This window comes from Strigops habroptila, chromosome 4, assembly GCF_004027225.2.
Source record: "Strigops habroptila isolate Jane chromosome 4, bStrHab1.2.pri, whole genome shotgun sequence".
Classification (NCBI taxonomy): Eukaryota; Metazoa; Chordata; class Aves; order Psittaciformes; family Psittacidae; genus Strigops; species Strigops habroptila.
Window position 1 is genome coordinate 225,337 of NC_046358.1, and position 21,198 is coordinate 246,534.

General features: G+C 55.5%; 1 protein-coding gene across 1 annotated transcript; it reads left to right on the plus strand.

Annotated features, from left to right (window-relative positions):
• Positions 1 to 6: 6 nt before the first annotated feature.
• Positions 7 to 17,732, plus strand: INCENP (inner centromere protein). The gene is made up of 17 exons (XM_030485053.1): positions 7 to 248; positions 325 to 435; positions 1,265 to 2,040; positions 4,096 to 4,147; positions 4,292 to 4,325; positions 6,184 to 6,265; positions 7,240 to 7,291; positions 7,596 to 7,713; positions 7,801 to 7,935; positions 10,076 to 10,185; positions 10,555 to 10,675; positions 11,436 to 11,558; positions 12,060 to 12,232; positions 12,492 to 12,579; positions 13,574 to 13,687; positions 14,821 to 14,980; positions 16,104 to 17,732. Exons 1-17 carry the CDS (start codon positions 67 to 69, stop codon positions 16,316 to 16,318), a joined length of 2,646 nt encoding a protein of 881 aa, XP_030340913.1. The 5' UTR covers positions 7 to 66; the 3' UTR covers positions 16,319 to 17,732.
• Positions 17,733 to 21,198: the final 3,466 nt, after the last annotated feature.

The window sequence follows — 21,198 nt, forward strand, 5'->3', positions numbered from 1 at the left end:
GAGGGCGGGCGCTCGGTTTGAATTCGAGGCGGGCGGCGGGGCCGTTGTGGCCGCGGCTGAGGGACGATGGCGGCGGCTGAGGCGGTGATGGCGGTAGCGGCCGAGCGGATGATGGCGGCGGCGCTGGGCACGGCGCAGCTGCCCGCCATGTGCAACCAGCGGCTGGCCGAGCTCCTGTGGCAGGTGGACGACGTCGACCTGGTGTGGCTGTCGGAGATCCGCGAGGAGGCGGAGAGGATGTTCAACAGGTACCGGCGCCCCCCGCCCGGCCCGGGCGCTCCCCGCGCCCCCCGCGCTCACCCGCCTCTCCTCTCCCCTGTGCAGCCGCTACAGCGACAAGCCCGAGCTGATGCCCAAGACGCCGTCGCAGAAGAACCGGCAGCGGAGGAAGCGCCCGACCGCCCTGCAGGAGAACCAGGAGCCGGGCAGGAAGAGGTGGGGGGGGCCGGTACCCGGAGAGCCCCGCTGGGGCGCGGGGTCCGGTACCGCGGCTTCTGGGGGGGTGGGAAACCCGCCGCAGGAGGCGGCTCGAGGGTGATGTCCTGCCCGCAGCGCTCCGCCTGTTAAAGGCCCGGCCGAGCGGCCGCAGGGCGCTGGGAGGTGTCAGCGGCTCCGGTCTCTCTCTTTGTGTCTCCTCTTCCTCTCGTTATCTCATAGAATCCCAGCCTGGTTTGGGTTGAAGTGACCTTAAAGCTCCTCCAGCTCCAACCCCCTGCCACGGGCAGGGACACCTTCCACTAGAACAGGTTGCTCCAAGCCCCTGTGTCCAACCTGGCCTTGAACACTGCCAGGGATGGGGCAGCCACAGCTTCTCTGGGCACCCTGTGCCAGCGCCTCAGCACCCTCACAGGGAAGAACTTCTGCCTCAGAGCTCATCTCAATCTCCCCTTTGGCAGGTTAAAGCCATTCCCCTTGGCCTGTCCCTACAGGCCCTTGTCCAAAGCCCCTCTCCAGGTTTCCTGGAGCCCCTTTAGGCCCTGGAGCTGCTCTAAGGTCTCCCCTTCAGGAGCCTTCTCTTCTCCAGGCTGCCCCAGCCCAGCTCTCTCAGCCTGGCTCCAGAGCAGAGCTGCTCCAGCCCTCGCAGCAGCTCCGGGGCCTCCTCTGTACTCACTCCAACAGCTCTACGTCCCTCCGGTGTTGTTGGGCTCTTAGGGGTTCTCATCCCCGATGCTTTAGCTTTGTTTCTATGCATGTTCCCAACAGTGCATGGAAGGGCTTTGTTCCTTAACCCAGTTCCAGTCTAACACAGTGTTTCTGTTGTTAGATTATCTAGAAGGAAGAACAGCAGTCTCAAACTAGCATCCTCCATGCGACGTTCCCAACGACTCCAAAATAAAGAAAACCTGGAAACTGTCATGGCCGAGGCCAAAGACATCTCTCCACCTCGACGCGTGACAAGATCCCAGGTGGCAACACACGCTAAAAGCTTCGAGGTCCTTCCTGAGACCCTTCCTGTCCGGCACGCACCCAGGAAGGCTCCCTCAGGGGAAGCTGATGCCAGCGATCCCATCAGCGCTGTGACACCGCTCCGGGAGAGCGCTCCCAAAGCAGCAGAGCAGCTCCCCACACCCATCCTCCTGAGCTCAGAGGATGGCTCTCCCGAGGAAAGCAGTGCAGCCAAATCCCCCCCTGCGCCCGTGCCTGCAGCCGCCGAGCTGATAGTCCCTTCTACCCCCGAGGCAAACGGTGTGGGAGCAAGTGGGGCTGCCCCCGAGGCCGGGGCAGCCGAGGTGGCCCATGCTGCGCTCGCTGCCAGTGAGCACCCCCGGCTGGAGGAGGCCGAGGACTCTGCCGAGGCCCAGGGGGGGCCTGACAAGGTGCCCCCCCAGCACGTGAGGGACCCCCCCGGCACCCCGACGGGCTCCAGGCTGAGCCGTCGCTCCGTGCGCAGGAGCCTCATGGGCAAAACCTCCCTGAGCCGCAGAACGTCCCTGGCAGAGAAGTACTCCCTCGGCAGCAGGAGGGAGAGCGCGCTCAGGAGCTCGGCCGCCAAGAGGAAGGCAGCTCGGGCATCATCCGTCACCTCCAGCTCCATTGATGGTGAGTGTGAATGTCACCGAGTTTGCTTTGCACCTTCCCTGCTCTTCTCGTTGACCTCCTGCTTTCCACTGCTGAGGGAAAGCAATGTCATGGGCTAGGTCTTCGCTTTGGGTGTGCAGCTGATTTTCCTGGGATGAAGCATGGATGTTCTCTGGCTTCAAGAGACCAATGTGAATAGGGAACCCAATAACTCCTGGTTCGTGGCCTTTCAATTCAACCTTGTAAATCATGTGGGAGAGCAGCTTTAAGGCCTCCCGGGTTCCCGTGGTGGTGGCAGCTCCCAAAGCAGAGGAGGAAGCCAGTGAAGGGGCTTTGTGGCTGCCGTGGGCTCTCTCGAGGGCCTGTGTGTTTCCTGGGCCATGAGGTAGCTGCCACAGGTTCACTGCTCTTTAAGCAGAGCCTGGCTTCTGTGGAAAACCCTTGAGAGTTTTCCCTTCTTGAGGAGGGAATTCTGAGGCTGAACTTGGTGAATTCATTAGAAGTCTTCCAGACCCACAGTGTGCAGTGGAGGCACCTCAGGGGAGGTGTCAGTGAGGACAGACTGATTTCAGCGTTCTCCCGTGCTGCTGGAATGTTGTGTTGGGTTTAGTGCTGGAGAACAAAGGGCTGGGTAGAGCCTCTGGCTTTCCTTTCTTTTCCAAGCTGAGGGAAAGAAGCGGCTGGTAAATGTTGGCCTAGTGAATGGCTCCTGACATGCAGGTGGTGCAAAAGAGCCTCTTCACCCAATTTGATGTTGGGGGGGACAGGGCTTTTGCGCAGCTGCTGTGAAGGGAGAGCACACAGCTGAAACGTGCTGTGTGGGGTGTTGATGTGCAGGGGTGCAGCTGAGTGGGGCTGTACTGTGCAAAGCTGCCTTTCCTTGCAGGGTTACCCTGGCTTGCTGGGAAGGGCTTTGCACACCAGTGTAGCTGTGCTGGGCGAGTGCTCCTCCAGAGCCAGAGCCCTGCAGTGCCGGGGGGGTTCCTGGGAGCAGGGCAGCCTGGAGCTCTGCAGTGTCTCAGTGCAGAGCTGAGGGTTCCCTCAGGGAAGAGGTGCTGAAGCACCCGTGCAGTGTGAACACGGGTCTATGTATCTGGATCTGGGATACCGGGGTGTGTGTCCAGGGCTGGGTTACTGGGGGGAGATGTTCACGGGTTTATTTCTCCCCCTGTTCTACTCGACATGATTCTTCTTCCTGGTCAAAACGTCTCGTGCAGGGACAGGAGCTGGGATGCTCCAGTTGAGGTTGTTAATGCCTGACAGCCCAGAGCACCGTGATGGATGGCAGCGTGTGTGCGGGGGGTTTGTGCTGTGTGTGTATGTGGGGAGGGGGGTGTATGCGGGGGGTGCGTGTGTGGGGTGTGCATGTGGCATGTATGTGGTGCACATGCGTTGCGTGTGCATGTGATGCACATGTGTGCATGCGGCGTGCACCTGCGTCGCATGTGCATGTGATGTACATATGGTGCGTGTGTCATGCGTGTGGCGTGTGCGGCACGTGTGCATGCGTGTGTGCGTGTGCTGTGTGCTGCAGCAGGCCTGGCGCTGGCTGCGTGCACCCCACGTGTGTTTGTGCCTCCTTCGGCCCCGTGCGCAAGGGAAGCGCGAGGGCTGTGCAAAAGCTGCTCTCGTGGGCTCTGCGCTGGCTGAAGCTGCATCAGCATCTTCATAAAGTGAGGAAAATAGAGAAATAACATAAAATGAAATAGATAGAATAATAAAAATATAGAAAATGTAATAAAAATATAGCAGATCTAATAAAAAGCACCTGAAGGAGCAGTTTCTGGCTGTGCTGGCACTTGGATGCTAGTGGATGCTCCATGCAGGAAGCAGTGCTCACCCTGAATAACACTGGGTTTAACCACTGCCCCTGGGTCTAAGCCCAGCCCCTCTCAATGCACTGAATAGTGCTTTGAACTCCTCTATCATTGAAAACGTCTCCTCTCTCACATTCACGCTGCAGCATTTTCTCTTGCTGCTGGGTGCAACGTGTGCCTGACCCTCACCCCTGTGGGCTCCTGCACAGCCTTGGCCTGTGCCTGTCACAGCTCCACTCTTTGTTTTCTTTCCCCGCAGTCTCCAGCTCTGGAGAGATGCCAGAGGATGAGGAAACAGTTCTCAAACCTGGGTGAGAATACTTTATGTTCTTTCTTTATCCTTAATATCCTGCCTTGGAGCACTTTTACAGTGTCGTTCGCTGCTTGCAGGCAACAAGGGGCTTCCCCTCTCTCTGGTGGTGATAAATAGAGCTGCCTTTTCTGTTTTCCCCTAGGCCGCCGCCTGGACCCTGCACCCCCTCCAAGCTGGTAAGGTTGGAGCAGAAAAGCGTGTCTGTTTGGGTGGGCTCCTGAATGGAATGTGTTGAACACACCTTCCACTTGTTACTGGGGAGTGGCATCTGGACAATGAGTGCCAAGGCTCGTTCCGGGTGCCAGCAGCGGCGGCCTGGCAGTTGGGTGTTCCCAGCTCCGCTGCTTTCAGAGCTCTGGCTGCAGAACAGCTTGGCCTCTGCCATGTTGCGTGAGGGTTCAAAGTGGGGTTGGTGCCCACCAGCGCTGACAACCAGTCCCGAGATCGCTGGCGTTCCGAGGCAAGTCCTGCGGTCCGGCTCTTGCTGCCTCCGTCCTGAATCTATGCAGATAAAGAAGCTTCTCACAGCCCAGGCAGTTGTTTCCAGGGGCAGGTTGTGCATTGTTGATATTCCTGTGTTTTTAAAGCTGATTTTGACCTTTTTGCCAATCCTGCAGGTGATTCACAGCTCTCAGTTTGGCTTAAGGCAACCACAGAAAGCTGTAAATCTCATTTAGGTCAAAACATCCCTCCATGTTTCCCTCCTCTTTCTCCTGAGGAGGAAATCCCAGGCTCATGCCAGGGTTTTGTCCAAAATCATCTTCAGTAAGCAGAGGCTGAATGAATGGAGCAGAGCTCTGCGGCCTTAAGCACTTGTGTGAACAGGGACAGGCTTGAGCACGCTTTGTGGCTGTGCTTGTCAGTGCAGCTGCAGAAGTTCCAATATGTCCCGGTTTTCCAGTATCCCTGGATCTCTGGCTTGCTGAGTTCCAACTGTGGAACAGCTTAAAGTGAAAATGTGGAGAAGGAAAGGAAAAACCCAGAACATAACTCGAACCCGAGTGCGCTGCAGGTCTGCAGATAGAGGGCTCGGACCTTTTGTTCCTGTCCTCTCAGAACTGAGAAGTTCAGTTCAGTCTAGTCCATGGGGAGTATCAAAGTCTGTCCTTGGTCCTCATCTTTTATTTCCACACCACTGCTGCTGGGACCTTGCAGCCTGTCCCAGCCTCAGCCCCTGTCACCACTTACCTTACCCCAGGGACCCATCTGTCAGCAGTTTTCTTGGCAAAGCAGGTGAGGTTTGGTTTCTGTCAGGCTGCCTTTGGGAGCCGTGGGCAGCCTGAGGATGTGGTGGCTTGGAGCCTTCTCCAGCCAGACAGTGTCTGTCCATAGGAACAGCTAAAGACAGGACAAGATGCTGCTACTTAAAAGGTAGATTCTCCTTAGGCCTGATCTTGAATTAATGAGATGTCTGTCCTTCTGTGGGGCTGTGAGATGCTTCCTACACAGGAGAAGACCCTCTACAAGCCTTTGGGGAGGATGAAGTTTCCTCTCTTCCCAGCTCCTTGGTGCCTGCCATGCCGCAGGCTGGCCAGCGTGGGACTGGGGACTGGATTAGTGCTTGTGCTGCTGGCAAAAGCCATTGCCTGCTCTCTGCAGGCACATAACCCATCAGTGCAGCACTCGTGTAAGCACAGGAGCAGTGAACAGCAAACAGATAAACCCAGGACAGTTTGTCTGTGCTGACTCCTGTCTCTCCATTCATCATGAGCGCTGTGACCCTGCCAGGAGCCCAGCAGCAAACCCCCATTTCCAGCTGGAAATGCTGCTGTCTGTGACAGTGAGTTTGTTCAGTCCAAGTGGTGCTTCCCCCGTTGCAGACACTTGGGTCTGTCAGTGCCTGTGCTCCCAGCGATGACACAACATCCGCTTTAACAAGATGCTGTCCCGAGGTGTTCCACAGCTGGAGCTCAGGGCTTCGCCCTGGGTGCCGGTGCCAGCACTCCGTCCCCTGCAGGCAGCGTCCCTGTCGGAATGCCAGCAGGGTTTGAAGCAGAAACTGGCTGTGCTCAATCCCCTTTGCTTTTCCTGCAGGATCCCCCGAGCCCCCGGATGTCGCTGCGCTCTCGGGCCGCCAGCAGGAGCGAGCAGCCGCAGGAGGGCACGAGCTGCAACGGTACCTGCAGGGGCCTGGGGCAGGGGCCGGGGCACTCTGAGCACTTGGTGCCCGGCTTGAGAGCCTGACCCAGCCTTTGATGAGGGAGGGTTTGCTGCAGGAGAGGAGCAGTTCGGAAGTTCTGTGCTGCTTGAGTTACTTTGCACCTTGGGAAGTGCGTGAAGACAGATGTAGAGAGGGAGGAGGGGTGTGTGCTGCTGGGTATGGGAGGCCTGGTTGAACCCTGTTTCTGAAGCAAGTGGTTGCTCTATGTCTGTATCTGGAGCTGCTGGAGCGAGGCCAGAGGAGGCCCCCGAGCTGCTGCGAGGGCTGGAGCAGCTCTGCTCTGGAGCCAGGCTGAGAGAGCTGGGCTGGGGCAGCCTGGAGAAGAGAAGGCTCCTGAAGGGGAGACCTTAGAGCAGCTCCAGGGCCTAAAGGGGCTCCAGGAAACCTGGAGAGGGGCTTTGGACAAGTGCCTGTAGGGACAGGCCAAGGGGAATGGCTTTAACCTGCCAGAGGGGAGACTGAGATGAGCTCTGAGGCAGAAGCTCTTCCCTGTGAGGGTGCTGAGGCGCTGGCACAGACTTTTCCCAGAGAAGCTGTGGCTGCCCCATCCCTGGCAGTGTTCAAGGCCAGGTTGGACACAGGGGCTTGGAGCAACCTGCTCCAGTGGAAGGTGTCCCTGCCCGTGGCAGGGGGTTGGAGCTGGAGGAGCTTTAAGCTCCCTCCAACACAAACCACTCTGGGATTCTATGACCTGTGCAGTAGTCATGCAAGCTGTACGGTGGGTTACTTTAGTCATCTCTAGGTATCTAGGTGTGTCTAGGTTTGAAGGGTGCTGTGTGCTGCTTGCTGAAGCAGGGAAGCTCCTGCTGTGCAGGACTCATGTCAGGTTGTTTTGCTGTTCAGTAGCTGCTGAATCCCATCTGCTTTCAGAGCTGTGGGGAAGGGATTGTTTCTGCTGGAACCAACAGCGTAACTATGTTTTCTTTCAGAAAGCAACTTAAAGAAGAGTGGGGAGACCCAGCAAGCACCCCAGAGTGCCAGGTATGCTTGCATCATTCCAGTCGGGACGTGCCAGTTCAAAGCAGGTTCAACACTGGAACATTGTTTAATGGCTTCAGTTTTGTGACTGTGGAGCTCTTGCAACAGGCTTTCTCTGCCTCCAGGAAAAGAGGATTTAATCCGTATCTTATTTAACCTGTATCTTCTGTCCCTTGAGAAATCTCTTGGATGCCTCCTGGTGCATACCAATGGGATAGAAGCTGGGATAGTTTTATGGCCTCTTTTACACCTGGCTTTGAGCCAATGGAGGATTTGCCACGTATGATGCACTGTGCTTTCCTCCCAGGAGAAAGCCAAGCTACAAAAGAGCTGTGGATGAGCGCTACGACCAGCAGCAAGCAGAAGAGGGAGGGCTTTCTCCTCTGAGAAGGAAGACCCCCTCCCCAACCTTTCCAGCCAGCAAAGTAAGAGCGTTGTAACCCTGCTGTAACTGCACCAGGCCCTGCTCCTCCTCAGCCTCCTGAGGGCCCTTCCTGCCATTCCTCCCACAGGTTGTGCGGCCGTTCAAGACGTTTCTGCACACTGTGCAGAAGAACCAGCTGCTCATGACACCGTGTTCTGTGGGGAGGAACGGGGTGATCAAGTCCTTCATCAAGCACAACACCCCTCTGCGCTCCGATCCCAAGGTAAGTGAGGCTCTTGGAAGCTGGGATGTGATGGTCTGATGAGTGTCAGTTGATGGAAAAAGAAGCTTTTTGACCCATTTTAAAGTAACTGGAAGCTGCTGTTTACGCTTATATGAACTAAATAAGATTGTGCTTAGTCAGCTTCCTAAAGGGTTCTAATTTGGACTCTGGGCTTTGTTGCTGCAGCACTCCCCTGTGGTATTAGCAAGTCAGACAGGAATGAAAACAGGGGATTTTGAATGCAGTGGAGGTGTATCTACAACTGAACTCTCACGTCCAAAGTCTCCTTTCTAGGACTGTTCTAGTGAGTGACATCTGAGCAAATGTGTCTCAAATCCAAACCGCTGATGGTGGGAGGTGTTTCAGAGCTTTGAAGCAGGAAGAAGCAGGTCTCCTGGACGGGAGGCTGCCGGGTCAGAGGGACGAGTGTGCCAGTGTCCAAGTCTAGTGGGCATCAATATCAATGTTGTGTAGCTGTTGCAACCAGCAGAGAAAACCCACTCCTGCGCTGTTTGCAGCAGGTACCTCTGCCTGTGCACACCACAGTGAGGTTCCCAGCACCGCAGGGGGAGCCCCGTGCCCCAAACAGAGCACTTGTTTCGGTGGATGGGATCTGAAATCTACTTCTGGATTTCCAAAGGGAGCCAGTTTTCCCTGTGTTCTGCTTACACAGGACAGTTTGGTCACAAATCGTGATGGTTTAATTACATGAGCTGGACTTGCAGGAGGAATACTGCCTGCATCCATCCCTGATGGGCAGCCCTCGCTCTTCCTGACCTGCTTTTAACCGGGAAGAGAAGTCAGTGTACAAGGTACAAGTACAAGGGTGTAGCTTCACAGATGCACCCAGGGCCATGCTGGGCACAGGCTGACCATGCTGCTGATACCCAGCAGCTTGCCTGCAGCATAGGGTGGTTCTAGAGCTTGTTTTCACTTGCAGGAGAGTGGGGAGGGACAGGAGGGCATCCTGCAGGAACTGATTTTCCTGTATCTAGCTTTTATCTGGCAACCTGATACCAGAACTTCTTTGTGTTGCTTAAAGCTGCCAGGGTTGTGATGCTGAGAGTCCTGCTGTGCTCCAGCAGCGAGGAGAGGTCTGTCAGAGGGAGCAGTGCAGGACTCCATCCTCAGCCTCATGGTGTTCCTCCTGACCGTAGTGCCTGTGCTGGCAGCAGAGCTAATGGGGCAGGAGGGAATCTTCTGGCCAATGTATCCTGGATGTTCTGTTGCAGGTGTCATTCCAGTGCAACTTCCCCTCAGGACTTTTTCCATATGGGGGCCAAATGTAACTAAATAGCACCAGAGCAGGAAGATACAAGCATCAGTTTCAAATTAGCCAGCTCAGATACTAATAGCACCAATCACTCAGAGTGTGGAGCCCAGCATAAGGCAATCACTTGAATCTTTCACCGAGCTTATCAATGGCCTTGTGCTGAGACCAGGCCTGTTGTAATTGGGCATCTGCAGTATTAAATCTGGCTTGAAATTAGTTTATCTGCTTGCTGAACTGTACTGATGGCTGGATCTTGTCCTTCTAATGAGGGCGTTCTTAGGCTGAGTTAGCTGGGCTGCTTAGCAAAAGGAGAGAAATGCCCTGGGTTTGTCTGGCTGACGGATGGGGCTTGAAACGAGCTGCGAGCGCTCCAAATGGTGGTGGTTTACCATGAGAGGAAGCTTTGTGGGAAGCAGAGACACCAGTGGAGCCCGGAGTTGAGGCAAGCAAGGTGTTTTCTATAGCAGCCTCTGCCCCAGCACGCTGCAGGGAGTTGGCAGCACTGCCAAGCACCAGCACGGCCAAGCACCAGCACTGCTTTCCTGGTTCTTACCAGCACCGGTCTCAGTGGTGGCTGCCTGCAATCCCTGCAGAAGCTGCCTGGCCTTCAGGAGCTGATGCTTTCTTTCAGCTTCCCAGCTTCTTCTCTGAGATTAACCCCACAGCATTGTTTTCCATTGCATCTGTTCCCAAGCACCCATGATCCCATCACTGGCTACCTGAGCTCTGTTCTGGGGTTGCTGGTAGCATCCCTGGGTGCTGGCTGCAGTTCCTTGGTGTTATCTCTGGGCCCTTGCTTAACCTGAGCAAGATGAGGTAGAAAGCAGCTCTGTCAGGGGAGCATAATCTCATTTCACTCCACCTCAGGAAAAGGAGAGGCAGAAGCTGGAGACTCTGAGGAAGAAGCAGCAAGCTGAGCAGCTGAGAAAACAGAAACTGGAGGAGGAAAAGAAACGGCGACTGGAAGAGGCCAAGCTGTGAGTGTTTGCTTTCTGCCCTGGCCGGGCTGCTCTCTGCCCCTGCAGGTCCCCAGGGCCGGGTCTCCTATCCTGCACAGTCCATGCAGGCAGCAGAAATTCCTGTTGCCTTGCTCTCCCTCCACAAAGAGTGTTTGCTCTTTTCTCCATTGAGAGTGCTACTGACAAGTGAAACCGTCCTGGCTGCTGCTGCAGCTTCTTGTCTCAGGTCCTCTGTCTCGGGGCTCAGAAATACCCCTCGTGTTTAATGCTGCTGTACTTGGCTCCCTGGAGCCCCTGCTGCCCCAGAGCCGTGCCTGTGGCCTTGTGTGTGAGCGTGAGGAGCTCTGGGGACTGCGCTGCAGTGCTGAGGCTGGGCTGTGTCCGCAGGAAGCGGGAGGAGCGCCTGCGCAAGGTGCTGCAGGCTCGGGAGCGGGCAGAGCAGATGGAGGAGGAGAGGAAAAGGCGGATTGAGCAGAAGATAGCTCTGTTTGATGAGAAGACAGAGAAGGTAAGGCCCAGTGTACCTGCAGAGTTGATTTGGGAGCACAGGTACTCTGCGGAGTGAGGTGATGCCACACAAGTGTGCCTTCCAGAAAGAGAGGAACTGAGGCTGCTTGAAACCCAGAGAATGAGCTGGGCAACAGTGGGATAAAGAACATTCCAGAAGCTGGGTGACCGAGTGGCTGCCTTGCTCTTGGTTACAGCAAACGGCAGCTGAACCCCCTGATTTTCCAGAACTGTGATTCTCTAAGTGGGCTTCATTAAGGCTCTGTTAGATGAGAGAAGAACTTCCAGTACCTAGAGCCAGGCTAATGCCCCTGAGGCTTGGTCTTCTTGAAGCTGCTCTCCCATCTGACTAATAGAGGAAGAGGTGAAAATAAACCACTTCCTCCAGACCCTCTCTTGTATCTGAGACTGAGGCAATTTGCACATGCAACCGGAGCAGTCCTTTGTCTGCTTCAATTATCTCCATCTGCTTTTTCTATTCATGGTTTTGAGAATACATTGTGATGGCTTTTGTGGTATTAGGTGTATAATGCAATACCCCAGCTCTTCCTGTGGAGATGGAAAAGATCATGTCCCCAAGTATGACCATTTCAAATCAAGTGCAGGTCCCATTGGCTCCTGGTGGTAAAGGGAGAAGCTTTTGCCCCATGGGGGGTGGGAGCTCTGCATCCTGCTGTGCTCTTCCACAGGCACAGGACGATCCCACCCGAGGCCGGGTGAGCACAGAGCTGGCTCTGTGAGTGACTCTGTGTGTGTTGTAGGTGCGGGAGGAAAGGTTGGCAGAGGAGAAGATCAAAAAGAAGGCAGCTGCCAGGAAGATGGAGGAGGCAGAGGCCCGGCGCAGGCACGAGGAGGAGGCCAGGAGACAGAGAGCCCTGCAGCAGGTCTGTGCCTGAGCCCCTTGTCCCGGTGCAGTTAGGATGGCCACAGCCCCTGCAAGCAGGAGAACTGACACGAGCCAACTGAGTGCAGATCAGGGAGGTGCAGAGTCTCTGTCCTGGAAGCCCTCCATGGTGTTGTGCTTCCCACTTCTCCCGCAGGATGCTGTGAGCTGTCAGTGGTCACCCACGCTCCTTCCCCAGTTCTGGACAGGTTCTCACTGAGGGCCTTAATTTGTGATTGACAGTGTGAAGATCTCTGTGCTAAACCTGTCTCCCAGAGATGGGGCTGTGGTGGCCACCAGGCCCTTTGGGGTCCATTGTGGGCAGGGAGAGGCCAGCACTGAAATAGCACGTACCTTGAACACTCGGGGCTCCAGCCCCAAGTTGTTTCCCTGCTGTGCAGTGATAGGTGCTGCAGGATTGGGTTGAATAAGGTGTTCCTGCTGCTTTGTGCTGGAGCCTGCTCCTGTACAATGTGAGTAACTGCCTTGTTGGGCTTACCAGGAGGAGGAGGAACGTCGGCACAAAGAGCTAATGCAGAAGAGGAAGGAAGAGGAGCAGGAACGTGCCAGGAAGATTGCTGAGCAGAGACAGGCAGAACAGGAGAGAGAGAAGCAGTTGGCTGCAGAGAGAGAGCTGGAGAGGAAGAAGGAACAGGAGAGGATCCAGGCAGAAAAGTAAGACAACATCCACTCACGTACTGAGTTCTGTGCTGGGAACAGCAGCAGGAACACAGACAGACTCGGGCAGTGAAGAGCTACTTTGTGCTGTCAGCACAACGTCCTGGTACTGAGCTGCCAGAAGACGTTGTGGGCTCAGTAATGTAGCAGCTCTGGTGGGAGTGCCCTGAAAAGCTGTGAGGAACCAAAGGGTTGATGCAGGGAATGAGAGCATGCCTGGTGTAGTTGTGAGGGTAATGTCTGCTTTGGCCCGCAGGCTCCGTGAGCAGGAGAAGGCTGCTCGCCTGAAGAAGGAGGTGCTGGCTGCTAAACTGAAACTCCAGAAGGAGCTGGAGAAGAAAGAAGTAAGTGCTCCCTTGTTGTGGATGGGTAGAGCCACGTGGATCTGACTTCAGGAGCTGCTCCTGCTGGGAGCAGCTCAGCAGTGGAGCTATTGAGAACCCTGCTGGGTGAGCTGTGGCACTCCTCAACTTGAGCTGGCCAAAGGTGTCCCCTCTGTCCCTCCTGGGAGGCAGGCTTGCTCTCTTCACATGGCAGCACTGCTGGAGGAAAGGACAGGTAACACACACACTGAATTGAAGCGAGGTTCTCTGCTTGTCTGTGCTGGGGGTATCTGTAACTCTCTTGATAGCAAACAATAATTAAATCCCTGACTTTTCGGAAGCAACACCTCAATTTCACATTTGTGCCACCCTCAGCAGAGCTCAAGTGCAGGCTGCAGCCTCTGCCAGCTTATCTTCTGCAGTGGTGGGGCCAGACACAGTAACTGTGCGGGTGGTTTTGCTCGTGGTGCTGAAGGGAGCAGTGCTGGTGCCTTGGCAGTCACTGCTGCTGAGATCCCATCTCAGTCTCCCCTCTGGCAGGTTAAAGCCATTCCCCTTGTCCTGTCCCTGCAGGCCCTTGTCCAAAGCCCCTCTCCAGGTTTCCTGGAGCTCCTTTAGGTATTGGAAAACTGTTCTAAGGTCTCCCTGGTAGCACAGACGTTTCCATCTGCAGATGTCAGCTGGTTTCTGGTGCTGGTATCCAGAAGACACAATCAGTAACAAGCTCCTCAAAGCATGAGGTCGCTGCTGCCAGAGGAAGGCAGCTCATGCTCTTAGATGGGAACGTTGGTCTGTTTGTGCCACTTGCTGAGGGAAGCTCAAACTGTTGCGTTGTGTTTGTGCGCTGTCTGCGCCGTGCTCAACGTGCTCCTCAGCATCACCAGGGACAGACACTTGCAGTTAGATGCTTAGATATTCTTTTAGATATCAGAAATAATGGCCCCCTGGACTAAGAGTGTGGCTGGGTTGGTTGCTTGGTTGCCTGGTTGGTTGACTTGTGGCGTTGGCTTCCCAGCAGGAAGAGCAGAGGCTGGCAGAGATGAAGAGGCAGGAGCAAGAACAGAAGAAGCTGGCAGAGAAGCAGCAGGCTGGCAAGGCAGCCCTAACACAGCACCAGGAGAACAAAGAGGTAATGCTGCTCCCCAGCGACATTCCTTAAGGGATGACAGCAGAGAATGAGCCCAGCACTGACACGGGGCTCCAGTGGGCAGTCTGACCCTCTGCTTTTTCTGTTCCCTTTCAGCGACAAAGGGATTCTGTAAACTGCTTTCCTGGTTACCTGAGGTTGACTCCTGGTGGCCTTGAGCATTTAAGTGGCTTTTGGGGAGGGGAAGGAGGGAAGGGAAGCAGCAGCAAGTGTTTCCCGGGGTTTTCCTGTCGGGATAAGGCAGCGGCTGTTGCAGTTTGCTGCCTTCCTGAGCTGCTCCTCTTGAAACACTGAGTGAGCCCCGCGGGCAGAAAGGCGAGAGGCTGAAACAGGGCTTGTGACTGAGGTTCAAAGCTGGAAACAGCCACGGGGTGGCAGCAGAGGCTGCGGAACGGTGGCGGGTTGGGCCCCTGCGCATGGACCTCATGGACCTGGAGCCAAACCTGGGGCTGAACGTGGGGGCTTCACCACTGAAACCACCAGCTGGATCTCCTTGCGAAGCTCCGTGTGGTAACCTTCAATGCAAACCCAGTAAATATGAGTTAATGTCAATGGACACAAAGCCATGAGGAGCCTCCTGGGGGCTAGAAAAGCTCATTCCAGCTCCAGAGACATGTCTCATGGTCGGTGAAAGCTGCAGTCTTCCTTCATCACCTCGGTTATGCTGTTCCCATAAGAACAACAGTAGTTTGTCCCCAGCTTTGCAGGCATGTTCTCTACGTAGGAATAATCAGTTTCATAGTATTGAACAAGCCCAGAAGCTGGGTTGCAAAGCGTTGAAAGCCCATGACTCAGCTCCAGCTTTGGGGATGTAACAGCTCCATTCAAGCCTTACTTGAACTGAATGGAGCTTGTGTGTATTCGCTGCATCTGTAGCTGGTGTGGTCACGTCCCACATGAAGCACCTGCTCAAACAGGAGGAGCAATGCAAAATCTTCACTGGGTCAGAACTTGAGAACTTGGGTCAAGCTCTTGGGTCAGAGCTTTGGAAGTGCCAGACTCCAGGGTTTGCAATTCCAGGCCAAAGCAGGAGGGGAAACACTGGGGTGTCTGTAGCCCCGGGAGCGTTGTGGTGCTGCTGCCTCTGACACCCGGGCAACACGTTTGTCTTGCAGAACTCGCCCGCCTGCACGTCCTACCAGATGACTCCACAGGGCCCCAGATGTCCGAAGCCCGCCGTGGTAACCTCAAACAACTATGGGATGGATGTGAACAGCGATGACTCCACTGATGACGAAAGCCAGCCTCGCAAGCCCATCCCTGCCTGGGCCTCAAGTACGTGTTAGCAGGTTGATACCTGCCCCAGACCCCCCCAGAAACCCTCCTGCAGCTTTGCTCCAGCGTGTAGTAACACCCGGTGTGAGAGTTGGCCCAGTTCCTCCTGCTTGCACGTGCTAGGTGAATGTTCCAGTCTGCAGCAGTGTAACTGGAGTGCAGAGCCAGGGGCTCCTTGGCCACGTGGGGATCTTCTTGTGGCAAATGCTGTTTCAAACTGCCTTAAGAGAGCTGCTGGTGTGAAAGGAATAATCATGAACTGGTGCTCTGGCCTTGAGCCTGCTTTGACACTGGTTTGGCTTTAAAAAGCAAAGTCCTGCCAGATGTCATGGCCCAGGTTTCAGACTGGCTGCTGTTCTGGTTCTGAAATGCTCAATTCCATGATTTAATGTCACCTGCCCCAGGGTAGCCAAGAACCCAGGAACAGTTTGTGTTGGAGGGAGCTTAAAGCTCCTCCAGCTCCAACCCCTGCCATGGGCAGGGACACCTTCCACTAGAGCAGGTTGCTCCAAGCCCCTGTGTCCAACCTGGCCTTGAACACTGCCAGGGATGGGGCAGCCACAGCTTCTCTGGGCACCCTGTGCCAGCGCCTCGGCACCCTCACAGGGAAGAGCTTCTGCCTAAGGCCTAACTTAAATCTTCCCTGTTTACATTTGAACCCACTGTGGGGACAATACTGGTATGTGCAGAGGGGAGGGCTGCAGAGCTTTGTCTCTTGAAATCTTATTCTAGTTCCAGGACAGAATTCAGTACACACAATATTCATCCTCCAAGTGATCTGTGGTGAATCTTTTGGCTTGAACAGAGCCTTTAGAACAGCAGATACCCCAGGATTTGATGGTGATGAGGTGCTGGCACAGGCTGCCCAAAGAAGTGGTAAATGCCCCATCCCTGGCAGTGTTCAAGGCCAGGCTGGACGGGGCTTGGGCAACACGGTCTAGTGTGAGGTGTCCCTGCCCGTGGCAGCGGGTGGGAACTGGATGATTTTGAGGTCCTTTCCAACCCAAACAGCTCTGGGATTCTATGATTGCTCCTGTTTGCGCTCTGGGTGCGGTGGGAGGTGGGTGAGCAGGGACACAAGAGCCCGTCCGGCACCTTCAGCTCCCCGTGTCCCCCGTTGCAGGGAGCCAGCTGAACCAGGCCGTGCTGCGGCTGTACTACAACCCGCCCAGCGTGGACGCGGTGTTCGGGACCATGCCCAACCTGCAGCTCCAGGACATCTTCTACAAGAGCAAACCGCGGTACCTGCGGCGCACGAGCTCCGCCGTGTGGAACTCCCCCCCCTTCCCGCGGGCCAAGCCGGCGCTGGGGCTGCCCTACAGCATCAAGAAGTACTGAAGGAGCCGGGTACGTGCTGCCGGCTCGGAGGGGAGCACAGAGTTCCTGTTCAGTCTGTAAATCTTTAGGTATTAGCATTGAATAAATGTCAGCTCTTACTGGGCCTCGTGCATTTTCTCTGATAGGCAAAGCTGGAAGCTTTTGGGAGATGCAGCCTTGGAAAGAGGCATCTCCTCTTACCCTTGGCTTTGAGCTGGCAAAGGTTTAGACCTTTAGGTCAGGAGTGCATCACTGAAAGCTGTGTGTGATGCTCCTCTCTTCAGCCAAGCAGGCCTGGTAGGAGCTGCCAGCGGCAGACAGAGGTGTCTGTCCTGTGGCTGAAGCCAGAGTTCTTGTGCAGCTCAGAGCCACTGCACACGTCTCGGGTGAAGTCAGGGCACTGCTGGTGTTCTCCAGGAGATATTGGGTATCAGTATCTCCAGAGGATACCACCAGCAGTGGCCTCCATCAGCCCTGCAAGTTGCAAAGCTGTGGTGTGGTTTCATCTCCCAGCAGAGCACTTCACACCAGCCCCAAGAGCCACCATGTGCATGAGCTGCGTTGGTGCTGGTGGTGCTGAGGGTTGTATTGACCCTTCTTCAGCTGCTGGAGCCAGGCATGACCCCGGTGTGCTCATGTCACCGCGGTGCCCAGGGTCCAGCACCAGCCTTGGCTCCGTTAGGAGAAACTGTACAAAGGTTCTGACAGAATATTGTTCCTCTGATTGAAACCCCGTGTCTGTGCCCTGGGTTGGGTGGAAGAGATGAGTTTAACCTGAATCCCTCTCTCCCTTCCCACCCCTTGGCTCTTTCCTTTGTTCAGCATCAAAGCTGATTTTATTTCTGGGCCTGTTCAGCACTTCTCCTCAGGGCAGTGCCAAATGGACTGTTGTCAAAGCAAAAATATCAGCTCAATTTCAGTCCCAAGAGCACTTGGTGTTTCAGTCCGTCCTTGTGCACGTGGCACAGACACACGAGCTCCTGCACAGCGAGAGCAGGGGTGGGTAGAACAGCACACACTCACCGGGGAGCTGCAGGGCAGCAGTTACCTGCTGTGGAACTCTGCAGCCTCCATGGCTTTTCCCTCATTCTCCTTTCTCTTCCTACTTCAGCCTGTCCTTGTGTGACATACCCCTCGTGTTACACGTGTGTGAACCCTGTGTGTGGAGCCCGGGCAGTGTGTGAGGAGCCCTGTGCCCCGTGTGTGCGGGCCAGGGGCTGCCTCAGGCAGATGCTGTTGGGGTGATGTGGGGTTTGTGCTGCCATCGCCTGCTCTCGGCTGGGGTTTGTAGCTGGTGGTGGGTGGGGGGTTGTTCCCCCACGTTCTCTGTACATCCAGTTTTGTGCCTTACAATGAGCATGACCTGTATGTAAGAAAGCTTCTGTGTCAAATGCTGTTTGAATGTCTGACCCTGATAAAAGTGACTTAAACCATCTCCTGTGTGGCCTCGTCATAGCTCTGCTTTAGGAAACACCTGCAGAGGTTGGGATCTGTCCTTTTGGGCTGCTTTTTGCGCCATTTCCTTAAGGTGGGAACGTTCTGCCCAGGGAGAACCTCAGAGCTCCTGGCACAAAGGGAAATGCTTCTGCTTTGGCAGTCCCGTGGAATTCATGCATTGCGGAGGGCCAGGGTGGCTGATGGCGCATCCCAGGGGATCCGTGCTGAGGAATGTGTGCCCTGAGCTCCCCTGGAGCTGACCCTGGAACTCCAGAGAATACCAGAGCTCCTGTCACCAGACAGAGCAAGAGCTCTGGCCACGGTGCGGGGCAGGAGCGCTGCTGTCGCTGCTGTGGGAGACACACCAAGAGCCACACGTGGAAATTCCAACATCAGGATTTTAAGGAAGGTTTTTCACTCCCGGTTCTGGGTGTTTCCCTCCTTCCTCACTGCTGTTTGCCCGGGAGCTCTCGGTGCGCATCCATCCTGGCACAGGGTGATGCCGGGAGCCGGGTCCTGGAGGTGCGGAGCTGGTGAGGTCCTGCGCGGGGCTGGGTTTCGGTCACTGTCACACGGGCAGGGCTCAAGCTGCTCCTGAGAGAACATGGGCTCAGCCATGGATGGGCTGTTACTTTGGACCGAGGCAGGTTCCTGGTTGCAGGCGCAGCAGGCACGGTTCACGCCTCCCTCTGCCCCTGCTCTGACATTCTGCTGCTGTTCTGCTTATCTCTAAGTTGGATAAAAGCAGAGGCGACAACGGCAAGATCCACCTATCCCGTTGCTGCAGCTCATGCCCAGCAGATACCTACAGTCATAGGACGGTTTGGGTTGGAAAGGACCTTCAGATCATCCAGTTCCAACCCCTGCCATGGGCACGGACGCTTCAACCTCATCCATGTCATCTGCCCAACCTGGCCTATGACATGCAGCAGGGCAAGCATGAAGCGGTGCTTCCCAGCTGGGTGATCTTGGCCATCAGCCATTTACAGCACTTCGCTGGGGGGTAAAACACAACCTGGTCTATATTGTCTTTTCTAGAGTGATAGATTTTCCCTGGAGCCACAGGGAATGTCTGGAGCCAAATGCTGCCAACGAGAGGAATGGGATTGCTACTGTGTGGTGAACGTGTGGTCCCCCAGGGCTGGTGCCCTGTGAGGGTGCTGAGGCGCTGGCACAGGGTGCCCAGAGGAGCTGTGGCTGCCCCATCCCTGGCAGTGTTCAAGGCCAGGTTGGACACAGGGGCTTGGAGCAGCCTGGTTGGAGCACACCGGGGCCTGTCCAATGGCTTAGACCCGATTTTATCCCTTGATTGTTCAGGGATTAACATGAAATATTACCATTAATTAAAGTGGATCCTCGTGCCCTGGTGGCGGCTGTTGCCAGCAGCAGGGAAGCAGGAAAATCAGAGGCTTTCAGACAGATCCCCAGATGACAGTAAGTAGCTTACAGTGAAAATCGGGATTAGAGGTTTGTGCCAAGGGATACATATTTCCAAATGGTTTCCCACCTCCATGACCAGCAGGGGCTGTGCAGGGACCTGGGAAGCTCGTTTTCATCCAAGAGCATCTTTTAGGGGGGTTTCTGCTTGTTTGGGGCAGTGGGGACCAGGGCAGCTGATCTGCTGCAGCCTCCCCTCGGAGCACTGAGCCCTCAGCACAGGATCATCCACCAGACCCAGCCTGGGGGGTAACGCCGGGGTGCGTGGCCATGGCAGGATGGGCTCCCTCCCACCCCAGGCCCTGCTGAGCTGTTGTCACCCACTGAGGCCAACGTGAAATCCACGCTCTTTTACAGCAGAACTCAATGTCCTTTGTTTCACGCCAGAAGAACATGGAAACAGGCCTTTTCAAGGGCTCCCTCGTTCCCTCCCAGTGGGATCAGCTCCAGGGATGGGGAGATCAGGATGAGCTCCTGCCAGAGCAGCTGCTGGTGAAACCTGCCCGGAGCTCCCAGGCTGAATCCCTGGAACTTGCAGCTTGGAATCCGAGCAGGGATCAATGGGAAGCAGGGACCAGCGGGAAGCAGGGACCAGCAGGAAGCAGGGAGCAGCCTGTGCGCTGTGGACTTGCACCACTTGAAGTCGTTCTGCTTTTCCCCTGAGGACAATGAGCCCCCAGCACAGCTTTGCTTCTCCCTGTGTCCTGCTGTACACGGTCTGGCTCCGCTTGGGAAGCATCGCAGCCTGCTCCTGGTGGAACAGAACCTGGTTTCTAAGCAAACAGGAAAACGAACCCCCTTTCCCCCTCTCTGGAATCCTCCACAATCACTTCACCCTCTAAAAGGGACGTGGGGGACCTGCCCTCAAACTACTTCATCACCTTTTACTGCGGTGCCAATGGGTTTGAAACCCTCAGCTGGAAACCAGGGAATGGCAGAAACGCCTGAGAGGCGAAGGCTGAGCAAGCGAAGTCACGAGGCCAGCACAGATCAGACTCAATCCTCAGTATAGGATTAGAGATACTAAAAGGGATCAATAGGACAGCAGGTAAATAAGCGTTTCTGCCCGATGCTGTTGGCTGATGCAGCATCCCCACGGGCTGCCCCCGGTGCGGGTCCTGCAGAGCAGAGTCCATCCATGCAGGAAGCACCTCCCGGCATCGCTGGGCTCTTCCCTGGAGAAGGAGCCCAAAGGGAGGAGGCGAAAATGCCTTTGGGGCCACAGGTGAGGCAGGAGCTCCTCCAGCCCCGGGGAGCACAGGGTGCAGCAGAGACCATCGGCTTTCCCTGTGGGATGGGAGGATGGAGGGTACGGACCCCCCTGGCTGCTGGAATTAGGGCTGGAACTCGGGAACTGGCTGATGTCACATCAGATGCCCATGGCCCCTTGGTTCATCCACACCTTAAACCCACTTCACTCTTGTAGAGTCCAGGGGTGACACTAGTGTTATTCCAGGGATTATCAGCATCGGATCCAGCTGCCCGTGCCCAGTGCATGGAAGCAGGTTCTCCATGCCCTGACGGTGCCCCTGGGCTGAGAGCAACTGGAAAGCTGTGGGAGCAGCTATTGGAGATGTTCTTCCTTAATGGGTGGTTGTTTCCACCCCTGCAACAGCCTCCTCATTGTACACAGATGTATTTATATCAGAACATGATGCTCATGAGGACATGGGAGGTCCTGAAGGACGGGAACTGCAGGAGAGGAGCAGGGAAACAATAGAGAACCATTATGCAAGATTGTTGGCAGCGGTTCTGCATGAACACCCCTTGGAAGCCTGGAAGGGATGGGAAGGGAAGGGAACAGGGTGTTGGAGCTGGGGGAGCTTTAAGGTCCCTTCAGCCCAAACCAGGCTGTGGTTCTGTGATAAGGGTGAGCTCTCCCATTCGCTCCCTTCCTGCTCACCTGCACTCACCCGTTAGCATGATCTGCTGCAGCTTCTTTGCCAGATCTCTTTAAGCCTTTATATGCACTTTCTGAGGGTCAGTTTAGTTAAAACGAGGGAATAAAACCCCACATAAATAAATGC

What these genes read in the sequence shown, in the direction of transcription:
- INCENP (XM_030485053.1), top strand. Translation starts at nt 67, where the DNA reads ATGGCGGCGGCTGAGGCGGTGATGGCGGTAGCGGCCGAGCGGATGATG. An exon ending in CAACCTTTCCAGCCAGCAAA is followed by an intron (nt 7,714 to 7,800) that starts GTAAGAGCGTTG and finishes TTCCTCCCACAG; the next exon opens with GTTGTGCGGCCGTTCAAGAC. An exon ending in AGGAGCTGGAGAAGAAAGAA is followed by an intron (nt 12,580 to 13,573) that starts GTAAGTGCTCCC and finishes TTGGCTTCCCAG; the next exon opens with CAGGAAGAGCAGAGGCTGGC.